Genomic DNA, 13,175 nt, shown 5'->3' on the forward strand with positions numbered 1-13,175 from the left:
GATGCAACAAGAGAGCAGCTCGACGTTGGAAACATGCTCGATGTCATAATCGTTGCTCCTGGGGTACTCAAAAAGGTACCAGCGCATTGATTGCACTGTGCTTTAAAAATATAGCAAAAAGTAGTCCTTCCTCCTTTCAGGTAGCATGTACGTACCGGAGATGGACCCGGTGTATCTTGCAGGGAAAGAAAGAGAGAGGTGAAATTAGGAAAAGCGGATGTTGTTTAATAATGTCGCATAGACATTAGGAAGCTGAGACTCCGCTTCTCGCGAAATCGTGGATACATATGAATGCGGAATAAAGGCTTGTATTGTATTATAGATTTATTCGACAGGTTATTTTTTGTTCTAAAAGCCGAAAAACTCCAGAAATCTGAAAGCAGAATGTGTGATGCTATAATAGTCATTGTAAATTTTAAGTGTCTGACGGGTTTTGCTTTCGGTGCTATTCTTCATTTCATAATTTGCAGTTTTTTTTCTCTTCATCTTGTATGCTATCTCTTTTTTACATCTTTTATTTATAAGAATAAAATTAAAGATGAAAAAAAGACGCAAGATTGCAGATTTGCTATGCAAAATACTTGTTATTATATAATGCTTGATAGACAACATATATAATAGCAATTTTCGATTTTGTGAATTATACTAGATGTTTCAAGTTGTTTCAAAGATGTCATTATATTTTCATTAAAAATCAATTATCTAAACTGATTCTGGTCGTGCAAACAATATAAATCCACTCGTTAAAAGCTTCAGCCCACTTCCATTCTAAAGCTTTAGTAAGACTCATGCGTATTATAACCTTGTGATAAATATTTCGATATTGAATTCTGTAATTAGAATTTATTAATTTGGTTTTTTTTTTGTTCTATTGGTTTTACTCAATTTTCAAGCAGTGTTATATTAGATAATGATTCTTGAACAATAATATTGTAAATTAACAATTATTTTACTTGTATATTATTGTATCTCTTTAATACCCGATTTCATCAACCGCATTTAACTTTAATCTTAGTTCAACTCACTTTTTGTCTCTTTCTAAAGAAAGAAAAAGATAACGAGTGAGTTAAACTACAATTAAAATTAAACGCGGTTAGTGAAATCGGGCATAAGAGATATTACCAAGAACGATACATTTTAAAATTATTCTCGAAATATATGATCTATATATTTAATATTATATGATCATTAATAAAATTAGATTATTAAATTTAAAAATTGAATGAAAATTATATTTATAATGAATATTTTTAATGCTATGAATGTTATTATAACGATCTATGATTATAATTTCTCCAAATCATATTTACTATATCAACATTTATCTACGGGAAATTATCTACGGGATAACTTTTAAAAATTCTTGGAATGGCTGTATTGTATTTTATAAACATTCGTGTATGAAGGAATTTTTTGTCTCTAAATTTTATGTTTTGCTGCAGAAATTTGAAAAGATTGATAAAGTGGTTTTCAATAATGCTTTTAACAGCTTCGCAATTATTCATAACAGAAATATGTAATTGCATAAAAGGATTATTTTGAAAGAATACATATATATGCATACAGAGAAAAGAACTTAAATAATTATGTTTTAGATTCTTTCGAAATAAAATAATTTTGTAAATTTTTTTAAACATCGTCATAAATTATACCTAAGATACAATTTCTCATTTTATTATATAGCGACAATTCTATTGGGTATTCTTATATATACTTTATTTCACGATTTTATACATTTTCTCATGTATTTCTTCAATGATCCGATTTTATTAGATTATTTTGCAATTTTCCCCACTGATATCTTGTTAGTGCTATACGATAAGACGCAATTATTCCTTAATGAAGCAATGTATATTTGGTCAAATTTGCACTTAGAAAAAAAAAACAATGTAAAATGTTAGTTAATGTTAGAATATCCATCTCTGTTTTGATAGTTTCTACATTATTTATGTAGAAAGATATCGCGTCGTTATGTACATATCGAACATGTAGATCATAGATGTACATTTACGAGCGTTCATATATATTAAATTAGTTAGTCATATATAACATCGTATATTGTATAATATTTAACAAAAGAGCTGAAAAATTATTACAAGAATAGATATTTAGCGTCCATCTTTTACAGATCTGTTATCAGGCACATGAGACAGTTTTTACACTTTTTGTCACTATTTATTTTTCGAACTATTCCGAAACATATATGTGGTTAATTTTAAAACTACTATTAAAAAAACAGATTTATTAATATTAAGGAGATTATTGGAAATATAAAAAAAGCGTCAATTATTATATTTTATTTGGAGCGGAACACTGTAAGAATCGTTTCAAAAGATAACTTTTCTCAACACATTCATTCATTCATTTTCATTTTTATATAGTTTTTTGTTTTCTGCTTTTTTGTTTTTTTTCTTTTTTTCTTTTTTTGCTTTTTGTTAAAGCATAATGAAAGATTACAATTTTAATCTCTGAAAAAATGTTTAAACAATTTATAATAATACACTTAATATTACAATAATATCATTACATTTTCATAAATGTGTGCCATTTCATTACATTTTTCTCAATTATCAATATTGTTTCTGCACAATGATTAATTTTTTATATTAAAATACAAAGTTAATATCTTATATCAACATTTTAGAGTTAAACTCTACATATGTTCTGCGCACACAATTGCATAACGTTAAAAAACTTTTATTAAGCATTATTTTCTGAACTTATATACTTGCACCCAATCAGTTGACACTTGGTTTGTATTATTAATTTTGGCCAAAAAGTTTCAAAGAAAATTATCATGTATATCATAATATTGATAAATTTAAATATATGTGTCTATTTCATCAATTAGAAAAATCTTTGTACGTAAAGATAAAAAGCTGTGATTTTATTTTATGCGTTATCCGTGTAGCTTGGCGTTTAATAATTAAATAATATGACAAATTATGCAATATTTATATAGAGTTTATATGCTTTCTATAAGTCACAATTTTAGAGATAGCAAAGAAAAAGTAATAATTTTAGAAATAAAATGCACTTGATTTTTGCTTATCTTAGTTCGAGGCAAGTTTGAATAAAATTATATGGTAACAATATAATATATTAATTATATTAATGAAATTAATATCGCAAATTAAAATGTTTGTGACAAATGAGTTGTTTCATTCAATTCATTGTTCTTTCAATTCAGAGATTAATTTTAATTTGCTCAGTGTATAAAAAGATATGCGACTTCTAGAACATTTTATGTGATTGATATATTAACTGTTAATACCATATTGAGAGATTTCATTATGATACTGTTGTCAATTGTAAATGCGCAAAGAATACAGATACTAAGTGCCAGGCTGTTGTTAGTCGTGCATAGTCATTATAAGAATATCATCCATCTCTTAAAAGGATTATAAAAAAAATAGAAGAGTCGGATGTCAAGTTGTAAAGTGTGTACAGATAAATAGAGAATCGTTTTGGAATTGAATAATGAATTTTTCTAACTAAGTTGGAGACAAGAAACGATAAAATGGAAAGAGAATGAGAAAACGAGAGGTAGAAAGTGAGAGAAAGTTTCATGTATTCACGAGAAGCGAGCGTTTCGTTAAAGACTGATGTTGTACAATTATTTAGCATAGGATGAGAAAATTTATTGTATATATAAAATATATATATATATATATATATATATATATATATATGTATATGTATATGGTCCTTTATAACGGGGGGGGGGGAGGGTAAAACATTTCTTTGAAAAAAGAATTAAAAGTAATTTAAGTTTCTGAAAATTATATGTAAAAAATATTAAACTCATATCTTTATTTTTCCACTTGAATTTTTATTTTCCATTTGTATTCTGGTGGATTATTGAAATAAAATCAATGATTCACCAGATAATACAAGATTATTAAAATTTATCCAGTTTAATAAAGAGAGAAAGAATCGTTAATTTTTCATTCTGCAAAATCAATTTTCTTACTAGTAACTAAACCTCACATGGAAACATATTACATTTCACTTTACAATTTCAATTTGTTTTTTCATGTAGAATCATTACCGCTAATCGATTGTAACAAGAATTGCAAGGTATAGGAATATTATGATACTTGTAAGATATCGCTGTAATGTATGGATAAGTAAAATTTATGTGTATATAAATATCTCAATAAAGGTAAAACATAATGTTTTGTGTTGTCAACCCACCATAATGTATCAAATGAATTTCTCTGAAGTAAGAATAGAAGCATGAAATGAATAATGAATGCAAAAGCTTTATCTCTGATACTAATAACATTATATTTATTTTCACACATTTCTACTTTTAATATTTACTATAATAGATTTTATGATGATAAATTAGCTTGATTTATTGTCATTATATTTCTTTTGTGTGTGGGTTACTTTTTAAATGTAATTAAAATTATTTTTTCAGATATCTACTTTTGTTTTTGTTTATATTTAAACTAAATAATTAGACAATACATAAGTAGTGATCCTAGAGACAGCAAAAAACTAGATGGTTAAATACACACACATATATATATATATATATATATATATATGTGTGTGTGTGTGTACACATCACACAGGGTGTTTCAGATCACCTGTACTACCCATTTAAAAACTATTAGAAAAGTGGTTATTTCAAAAAAGTAAAAACATTTCTTTATAAATGCGCTCTATCGAATGATGATATTTTCAACTTCTCAATTGTTTTAAAAAAAAATATGTAATTTGCAATTAACAATTAACCCATATAGCATCCTATGTCCAAAAGACATTAACAGGACATCCTGAAGATGTCTAATCGCCCAAAGATATCTTCTGGATACTTTCTGGACATCTTTTGGATATGTATGCTATGTGGGTACATATTTTTTCTTTTTAAATGGGTGGTACGGATGGTCTGAAACACCCTGTATATAGCGTGTGTGTATGTATATATATATATATATATATATATATATATATACACATATATACACACACTTAATTTTCAACGGGTAATTTTTTTGCCGTTGCTTTAAAAGTGAAGTCAGAAATCATAATTTTTGCTCAATTATTGCCTTTACCCTCTGCGGAAATTTTCAAGATCTCTCCAAGCGGCGTCGATATATCGCAACTCGAAGTCGATGGTCGATCACATCGGAGTCGGAGCAAATGGTGGCCGCGTAGTGGCCAGCGGCAGTGGCACGTAACTGGGTGCATTGTGTTTTTCGCGAAGTGGATTGCATCTCCGAGTGCATTTCAATGGCAATTTCGAACGATGACGTGATGATGAATAACATGGCTCGCGTAGAGCGAATCGTGGGCGACGAATGCCGCATCTGTCTCAAGTCGTGCACGGAAACGTGTCAGCTGTTTCGCAATGGAATATCGGAGAAGCTGATGGCAATCGCCGCCGTGCAGGTTAGTTTTTGCCTTCTTTGCCTTCGAAGTACTCCGTAACCCTTCGAAATACCTATCTTGTTCGTGATCTTGAACGCGGTTGTTCTCTGTTATCCTTGTTGTTTCAATTTATTCCGACACATCTTCTCGAATGCGGACAAATATTGTTCTTTATTAACGTTGACTTTGATACCGCATATTATTTTTTGCTTCGTACATATATGCAAATAATATTTTTACATGCAAAGTTAAACTAACTAAGAAGTTTTCGCAGGCGGAGGAGGGAGATGGTCTTCCAGCTTCCATCTGTTTATCTTGCAACCATCTGCTCGACATGTCTTATGACTTCAAATGCCAGATTCAGGATTCCGATCTGAAGCTACGTCAGATCCTGAAATCACAGATTCAACCTATGTTACATGATAAACACGCGAAAGATGTTACAACAATGGTGAAACATATAATTACGAATCTATCCAATGTAGCCTCCTGTGATAAAGATAATCGTATCGTGGAACAAAAAATCTATTCGCATCACGATATGATTACATTCGATAATACCATTCAATCCGATGCGATAATTAACAATGAATCTTGTATACATAACGAGTTTATGCAGAAAACAGAGGAAATTATAGAATCAAATGGCAAAAATAATGCACAATACGATGTACTCAAAGAGAATGTACATAACACTGAAATAATAGAAGTAGCCTTATGCCACGAGGCACGTATGGATGATGCGCTTGATAATCGATCAAATAGATTGTCCGACTCGACAACAGACGACAGACGCATCAAGCAGGAACAGTTGATATTGTCCGAAGACAATGAGACACCGGAAAGTTTAACGGACGAAAATAGAGAAGACGCATTAAAGGTCGAAGTTAAGAACGATGCGTCGTCATTTGAGGATTTCAATAATCATAATGTTTCAAACTCTGCAATGTTAGAAGCAGACAAGCAAAATATGAAAAACGTTATGAATTGCAGTGACGATGAAGAGAAGCCACTAATAAATAGAACAATCGGACACCACAGATGTTTGCTTTGCATGAGATCATTTTCGACGAAAGGAGCACTACAACGACATATGATTGTGCACAAACACAAACATAAACACAAGACAAAGCTGCGTTATGTGTGTTATGTGTGTGACAAACAATTCTCGAGCATTGCTAAGTTGAAAAGCCATGTGCTTAACAGTCATGAAAATAATACAGGGGATGATAAAATATCGCAAGAAATTAATGAAAATAAAAAAATTAAGACATCGGCAAAAGTTACTAGAAGTGGCAACGTGTTGGACGGCACAAGAGAAGAGAAGAAAAGTTTTAAATTTACATGCAAAGTTTGCTCAAAGCAATTCATATATCAAAAGTCCTTTTTATCTCATGCTAAAACTCATCCTGAATATAACGAAGAGACTTCGAATGATGTACTCGATCAGCATGTAAATAAAACAACAAACGAGCAGAAGGAGAGGACACCAAGAGACACCTTCGGAGAAAATGAATCCGAAGAGGAAGAAGAAGAAGAGGACGACGATGATAGCGATCTACCGATCGAAAGTTTACAGTGCACACAGTGCGGTAAGCTTTTCGCTACAAAGAGAAACCTGAAGAGACACATTTCGACGCATAGCGGCTTGAAATTCAATTGCTCGACCTGCGGGAAAGGGTTCTCAAGAATTGACAAACTAAAAGATCACGAACAATCGAAGCATAAGGAGGAAATATTCGGGAACACTGACGATGAGGATGATGACGATGAGGATAATGAGAACAAAATCAATGAGAATTCCGAGAGTCGGAAGAAGGCAAGTTTGTTATTATAATATCATTTATAAATTTTGTATACTTATTTTATATTCGAAAGCATTAAATGAAGTTAGAATATATAAAATTATATTATCTTTTTCTCCCTTTATTCGTTTTTCGAAGAGCGCATCTCTAATAAAAGTAATTCTAATCAAACTGTTATATCTTATTATAGGACCGACACAACAGGCCGCATAAATGTGCGCTCTGTCCGAAGGCGTTTGCGCAGGCTCAATCTCTGGCGAACCATGTAGAGAGGCACAAACGAGTGAAGGACACACAGAAGCGATTTCTCTGTGAGAAGTGCAGCAAGTGTTTTGCCCAGAGCGGTTCGCTGGTGGCGCATATGCGCACGCACACTGGCATCAAACCGTACGTGTGTAACACGTGCAGCCGCGCTTTTACCAAGAGCACATACTTGCAATTGCATTTGAGGACTCACAGCGGTGAGAAACCGTACATTTGTCAATATTGTAGCAGGGCGTTCGCCCGAGCCAACACCCTGGCGCGACACATCACCATGCACACCGGTGAGGCCAAGTATCATTGCAACGTCTGCGCCAAGTCCTTCCGACGATTGACCTCTCTGAACGAGCATACGTACACGCATACCGGTCAGCGACCATATGTGTGCAAGCTTTGTACCAAAAGCTACAATAATGCTGGATCATTGTACGCCCATACGAAGAAGTGCAAAGCGCAGCAGTTATCCGGCTCAACAACGGCCACGATCGGTTTTGCGGTCTCTGCGACGGACAACACGCCGCAGCAGAACGATACGCCCATGCCCCAACTACTGATCTACTCTCAGAGAAAATTGGTAGAGGAAGCGACGGTAGGTCAAGTCGTATCCACGCCGCAATACATGATGGCGAATGTGCACAATCAGAAAACCGTGCCCGCTAACGTAATTCAATCGTTTACCGTAGAGGATCCGAATGTGTACAATTCGAAACAATTTAAGAATCCGTACTACGCTATCTATCCGAACATGTAACGATAATCATATCTGATTGATTCTTTTTTGATTGCATATGCCCTTTTAATCAATTTGTTTCATTTCTCTATTCATGTAATTTTTAGATGCTAAAAGATAATTAAATCTCAATTGTAGCATGATATAAAAAATAGAGAAAGAGAAAGAAAATTAAACAAAAATTTCAGTTGATCTGAAAAATTCTACAAATTAATTAAATAAAATGCAATGTATTTAAATTTATTTATTTCAATATATGTACAAAAAGAGATTACGTGCAAATAATAATTCACAAATTACTAATTAAAATAAAAAATATCTCTTTGTAAAAGATTAAAATCTAATATATATATATATATATATATATATATATATATATATATATATATCAGTTAAACAATAATATGAATGAGTATATTACTGCAAAAACATTTGTTAAATCTATCTTTGAGCATTAGGTGTGCAAATGCAGTTGTATCTTACGAATGACTCAGGTTAAAAAAAATTAGAAGTTTTTGAAATAACAATGTACAAAATAATACGATGAAAAGTTAAAATTGGAAGAAGATAAGAACTATGTCAGTAAATACATGAAATTTGCATAAATAGATTTATGGACATAAGAAAATTACTGGACCAGTTATAAAATGTTTATTAAGAAAAGAGGGGAAACGTAGTTAAAAAGAGAAAACAAAGTATCGAACTCGTGATCGATTATACATATATTACTGATTCAGCTGTCAAAAACGTAAGCATTACTTATAATTATAAAACTATAGTACAAATAGAATTGGAAAAAAAATAAAAACAACTTTTTTTCTTTATAATAAAATTACACTAGTAGGTTAACTTAGAATATTAATTAGAATATTAGATTATAAAATGCTATAGTAAATAAATAATTAATTTTTTTGTTATTTATCAATCTGTCTTTATAATGTATGATATTGGGGGAAATGATATTCCTCATTCTATAAATTTTACTACTAAATACTCTCTAATATATATTCTAGTTTAATTTATGGTCTACCTGTTTTGATCATTTCAAACATTTAATACAATATTAAATTTCTATTTTTTCTATTAGCAATATAATGTATCATCTCCTTATGTGGATTCTTCTTATAATATATTATTTCCTTATGTTTGTTTAACGTGTCGCACAAATTATAGCCGGTCCAATTATTTCTTATATCCACAAGTTAAATGTGTAATATTGAGTAAGTAATTATGTTCGAACAATTTTTTAATTAGGAATGTACATTTGATTTTTAAAATGTCTATTTTTTCATCCATAGCATGTCTCGACACCATTATATGGTCGACGTTATATAATTTAAAATGATATATGTTTTAATGCAAGGTCGATTTTTATATTTAGCAATGATTTGACGAGTTATTATATAGAGAAGGAATAATTAAAATTTCGTAATATAAATATATTAGATTTCATAAATATTTTATTAAACCTTAGAAATAAAATTTGTTAAAACAAGATATATATATATATATATATATATATATATATATATACACATACATACATACATACATACACACACATATATGTATGTGTAAAATATATTAAAAACGATCTTTTGATATTCTGATTGTTGAAACAAATAGATAATAAATTTGTCAAAAAATAAGTTGTAGCTTTTAACTAATAATGATAAAACAGCTTGTATGATTATATCATAGTTATACTATAGATAAAATCTTTAGCATGTGAAGACTGGAATCCTATAAATCTCTATTAAGATAAGAGTAAACGATTATAAAACTTACTTAATAAAGAATATTTTTGCTGGAATTATTAACATAAAATATATCCTGTAAGAAATTTATTTTACATTATATTTTTATTGTAATTATGTAAAACATTGTGTAATCGATTTTCATACGATATTCACATAAAGCGTAATGTACAGCGTGTTCTGAAAAAATTGAATATAAATATATACATATGTAAATAGTTTAAAATAAATTATATTGCGTCTTTGTAAAAAAAAGATAACAGATGTCCTAAAAATAGCTTGCCTATATTTTTATGCAGCATGATGGACATCGATAAAGTTCAAACACATTGCAATATTTTATATAATAAAGTTTATAAAAAAATAATCGAAAATTATATATAAATATATATATATATATATATATATATATATATATACATACATATATGTTCTTATCCTCGGCGGAGTCGCTCGCATAAAAGTAATAATTAATATTAAGTAATCGTCAAATCTAGTGAAAATAGTTATTTGAATTATTAACGTAAATTTAAAGAGATCAATAATTCAAAAGTACTATTTTTGTCAATGTTTTTTAGTTTGCATGTATGTATTTTAATCAGTTATGTTAGCAAAGTGCAATAATATTTGATATAAATTTTATTTAATTGCAAATTTATGTTTCTAACGATATAACTTTCTTGAAAATAATTGAATTTTTTTGCGAAATCTGAGATATCTATGTAGTACACAATAAGACATGAAAATTTATCTTTCATTTTTAATATTCTATAATGTATTTATAATCTAAATGCTAATATTTTCCCATTCATATTTTATTGCCACACTTGAAGCATTTTAAATTCCGTTAAGCTTGATTTATACTACTTGAACTCTAAGTGCTGTTTATAGATTTCCCTCAGAGACTTGGAAACATCGCCAATTTTTGATGTAGCCGCTTACATGAAAGAAAAATGATCACCCGCTGTTTTCGGGCGCGGAAATATTAAATTGTATTCCTGCGGGTCTTCAGAACCGAAAGGCGATACAAGGCTGCGGAGGGTGTCCGAGGTCACTAACCAATATTTAATCAACTTTGCAGGAGAATATTATCCTCCGGACAAATCAAGGACATATGTAACCGGCCACTAAGGGGAGACTGACACATTCGGGTATATCAAAAACATATACACATTCTATGCACGCGTTCGCGGCGAACAGTGGCGTAATTCTATGAAAGTGTATTTGTTTTCTTCAAATTAGAAAGTTATACATAAAAATTTATATTATATTACTTTTACTATTGATTTAAATAATTTTTAAAGTTAAAGAAAGAATAGGTAAAAAAATACATTATATTAATTTGCATGTAAATTTTATAATTTACATATAAAAAATATTGATTAATTTTTGCTATACGAGTGTTATTAATTTTCTAAATTAAAAAAAAACAAAATGATATAATTTTCTAGTTTTATAATTTATATGCTTTTTATTTTGACTGAGCTTATGATATTGATTTTAATTCAATTATTTTTAAAAATTACGTATTATAATTAAGTTCAAGCTAGTGTGTTATATATTGTTTGCTGAGATTATATGTTTTTACATTTATCTCTCTCCGACACATTTGAGATCTCATATACAAGATTTATTTAAAAAATACGCCTATGTAACATTTGATTGTGTATACGTGTGATTGCCCAATGTGCGACACACGTTTCGCGTGCCGGGAACGAGATTCCCTCGGGATAAGATTCAGGAAAGAGGGTGGAACATCGCGACTACTCTCATCGTGGCATTCTCTCTCGTGAGAACAAGTGCAAAACAAATGTCGCACAAGAGTCGGTCGGTCGATGCGTATCGCCGTGCCAGTCTCGCGAAAATTGTTTCTCTAGGTTGAAATAAATCATATTTCCCTCTCGACTATCTCACTCGTACCATGTGGAAGATGTGAGAAATTTCAATTTGGTTAATATAAGGGCGTCTTATTTTGCGCCAAAAAATTTAAAATATGCGATATATATCTCCCAAAATTATTGCGTTATTTTTCTGTATTAGCTTGATAAACTTACTTGACAAATTTAGATGCGATTTAATTTGAGGGCAGATTATTTAATTAATATAAACTTTATTCTTTTCGCAGAAATCGAATAAGGATGTTTATCTTTTACTGTGTGATATTTTAATTTTCCATTTTACAAGTTTTACATTTGAACAATTGAAAATGATAAGTTTCTGTTAAATCGAAGTTTAGTAAGAAGATTAATAATAAGAATATCGAGAAATATTTTTGCTAAAAAAATTAATTTTAAAAATTACGTATACATATATACGTATTACATAATTATTATATATACGTATTATATAACGTAATTTTTCGCGCATTGATTATAATATTACAATGTAAACATTTCGTTATGAAATTAGTGGATTAAATAGTTATGCTAATTGAAATGCAATAAGATTGTATGTTGTATATAAATTCTTTACTGAATTGTGCGATCGTACTTTTAATATATATTCCAACTGTTGCATATTTCTTTTACTAGAAAACATATGATTGACTAAATACTATTATATATATATATATATATATATATATATATATATATATATATAATTTTCCATTTTAATTAGAAAGAAACATTCCCAAACTGATCTTAAGATTTTCGTTATTATCGTTATTATCCTTTTTCCTATTATGTGAATGTTGGGAGGAAATATTAAAAGACGATTTATTTAAAAAGATTTTGGTTAATCCGATTGAAATCGATAAAATAAAGTCTATTTATGATTGCAATGTTATAGCTCGTAGTAACTGTGAAAATTTATCTCTCACGAGCGATGGCAATTATTATGTAAATTACATTTGTATGTAAAAATAGGCCGATGTATTTATACACATTCAAGAAAAACTTGTTAAGGGATGATATTACTCTCTGTCTCTCTCTCTCTTTCTTTCTCTTCCTTTCTCTCTCTTTCTCTGTCTCTAATATTTCGCGGTCAAAACGTGTCCAACTCAGGTGTTTTAGTGTCGTCATATACGACGCGAATAATCCCGTGTGATATCTTTCGCACAGCACGCAGGTGTAAACAGCTCCGAAGGTCCTCGCCGCGTTACAGGACGCGACGTAGCCTCCTGCAGGCTCCTAGTGTCCACTGGAGCGGCCAGGATATAGCGGCATCCTCCGTCGCTGATGTCTCCGCGCGGAATCGATCGTAAAGCCGTTGGTGGGGTGGTCGGAGGGGCGCGTCATC

The 13,175-nt window shown here is 30.3% G+C and overlaps 1 protein-coding gene across 1 annotated transcript; it reads left to right on the forward strand.

The window, feature by feature from the left end:
* The first annotated feature begins 13 nt into the window (after window positions 1–13).
* LOC105250073 (zinc finger protein 84) lies at window positions 14–8,310 on the forward strand. Its single transcript, XM_025407260.1, has 4 exons — window positions 14–75; window positions 5,087–5,403; window positions 5,657–7,201; window positions 7,378–8,310. Exons 2-4 carry the CDS (start codon window positions 5,245–5,247, stop codon window positions 8,197–8,199), a joined length of 2,526 nt encoding a protein of 841 aa, XP_025263045.1. The 5' UTR covers window positions 14–75; window positions 5,087–5,244; the 3' UTR covers window positions 8,200–8,310.
* The last annotated feature ends 4,865 nt before the right edge of the window (window positions 8,311–13,175 follow it).

The sequence above is a fragment of the Camponotus floridanus genome, unplaced genomic scaffold (genome assembly GCF_003227725.1).
Source record: "Camponotus floridanus strain SB8 unplaced genomic scaffold, Cflo_v7.5 scaffold17, whole genome shotgun sequence".
Classification (NCBI taxonomy): domain Eukaryota; kingdom Metazoa; phylum Arthropoda; class Insecta; order Hymenoptera; family Formicidae; genus Camponotus; species Camponotus floridanus.

Coding starts and splice junctions, on each gene's coding strand:
- LOC105250073 (XM_025407260.1), top strand. CDS start 5,245: ATGGCAATTTCGAACGATGACGTGATGATGAATAACATGGCTCGCGTA. Junction 5,404..5,656: donor TGGCAATCGCCGCCGTGCAG/GTTAGTTTTTGC, acceptor AAGTTTTCGCAG/GCGGAGGAGGGAGATGGTCT. Junction 7,202..7,377: donor ATTCCGAGAGTCGGAAGAAG/GCAAGTTTGTTA, acceptor ATCTTATTATAG/GACCGACACAACAGGCCGCA.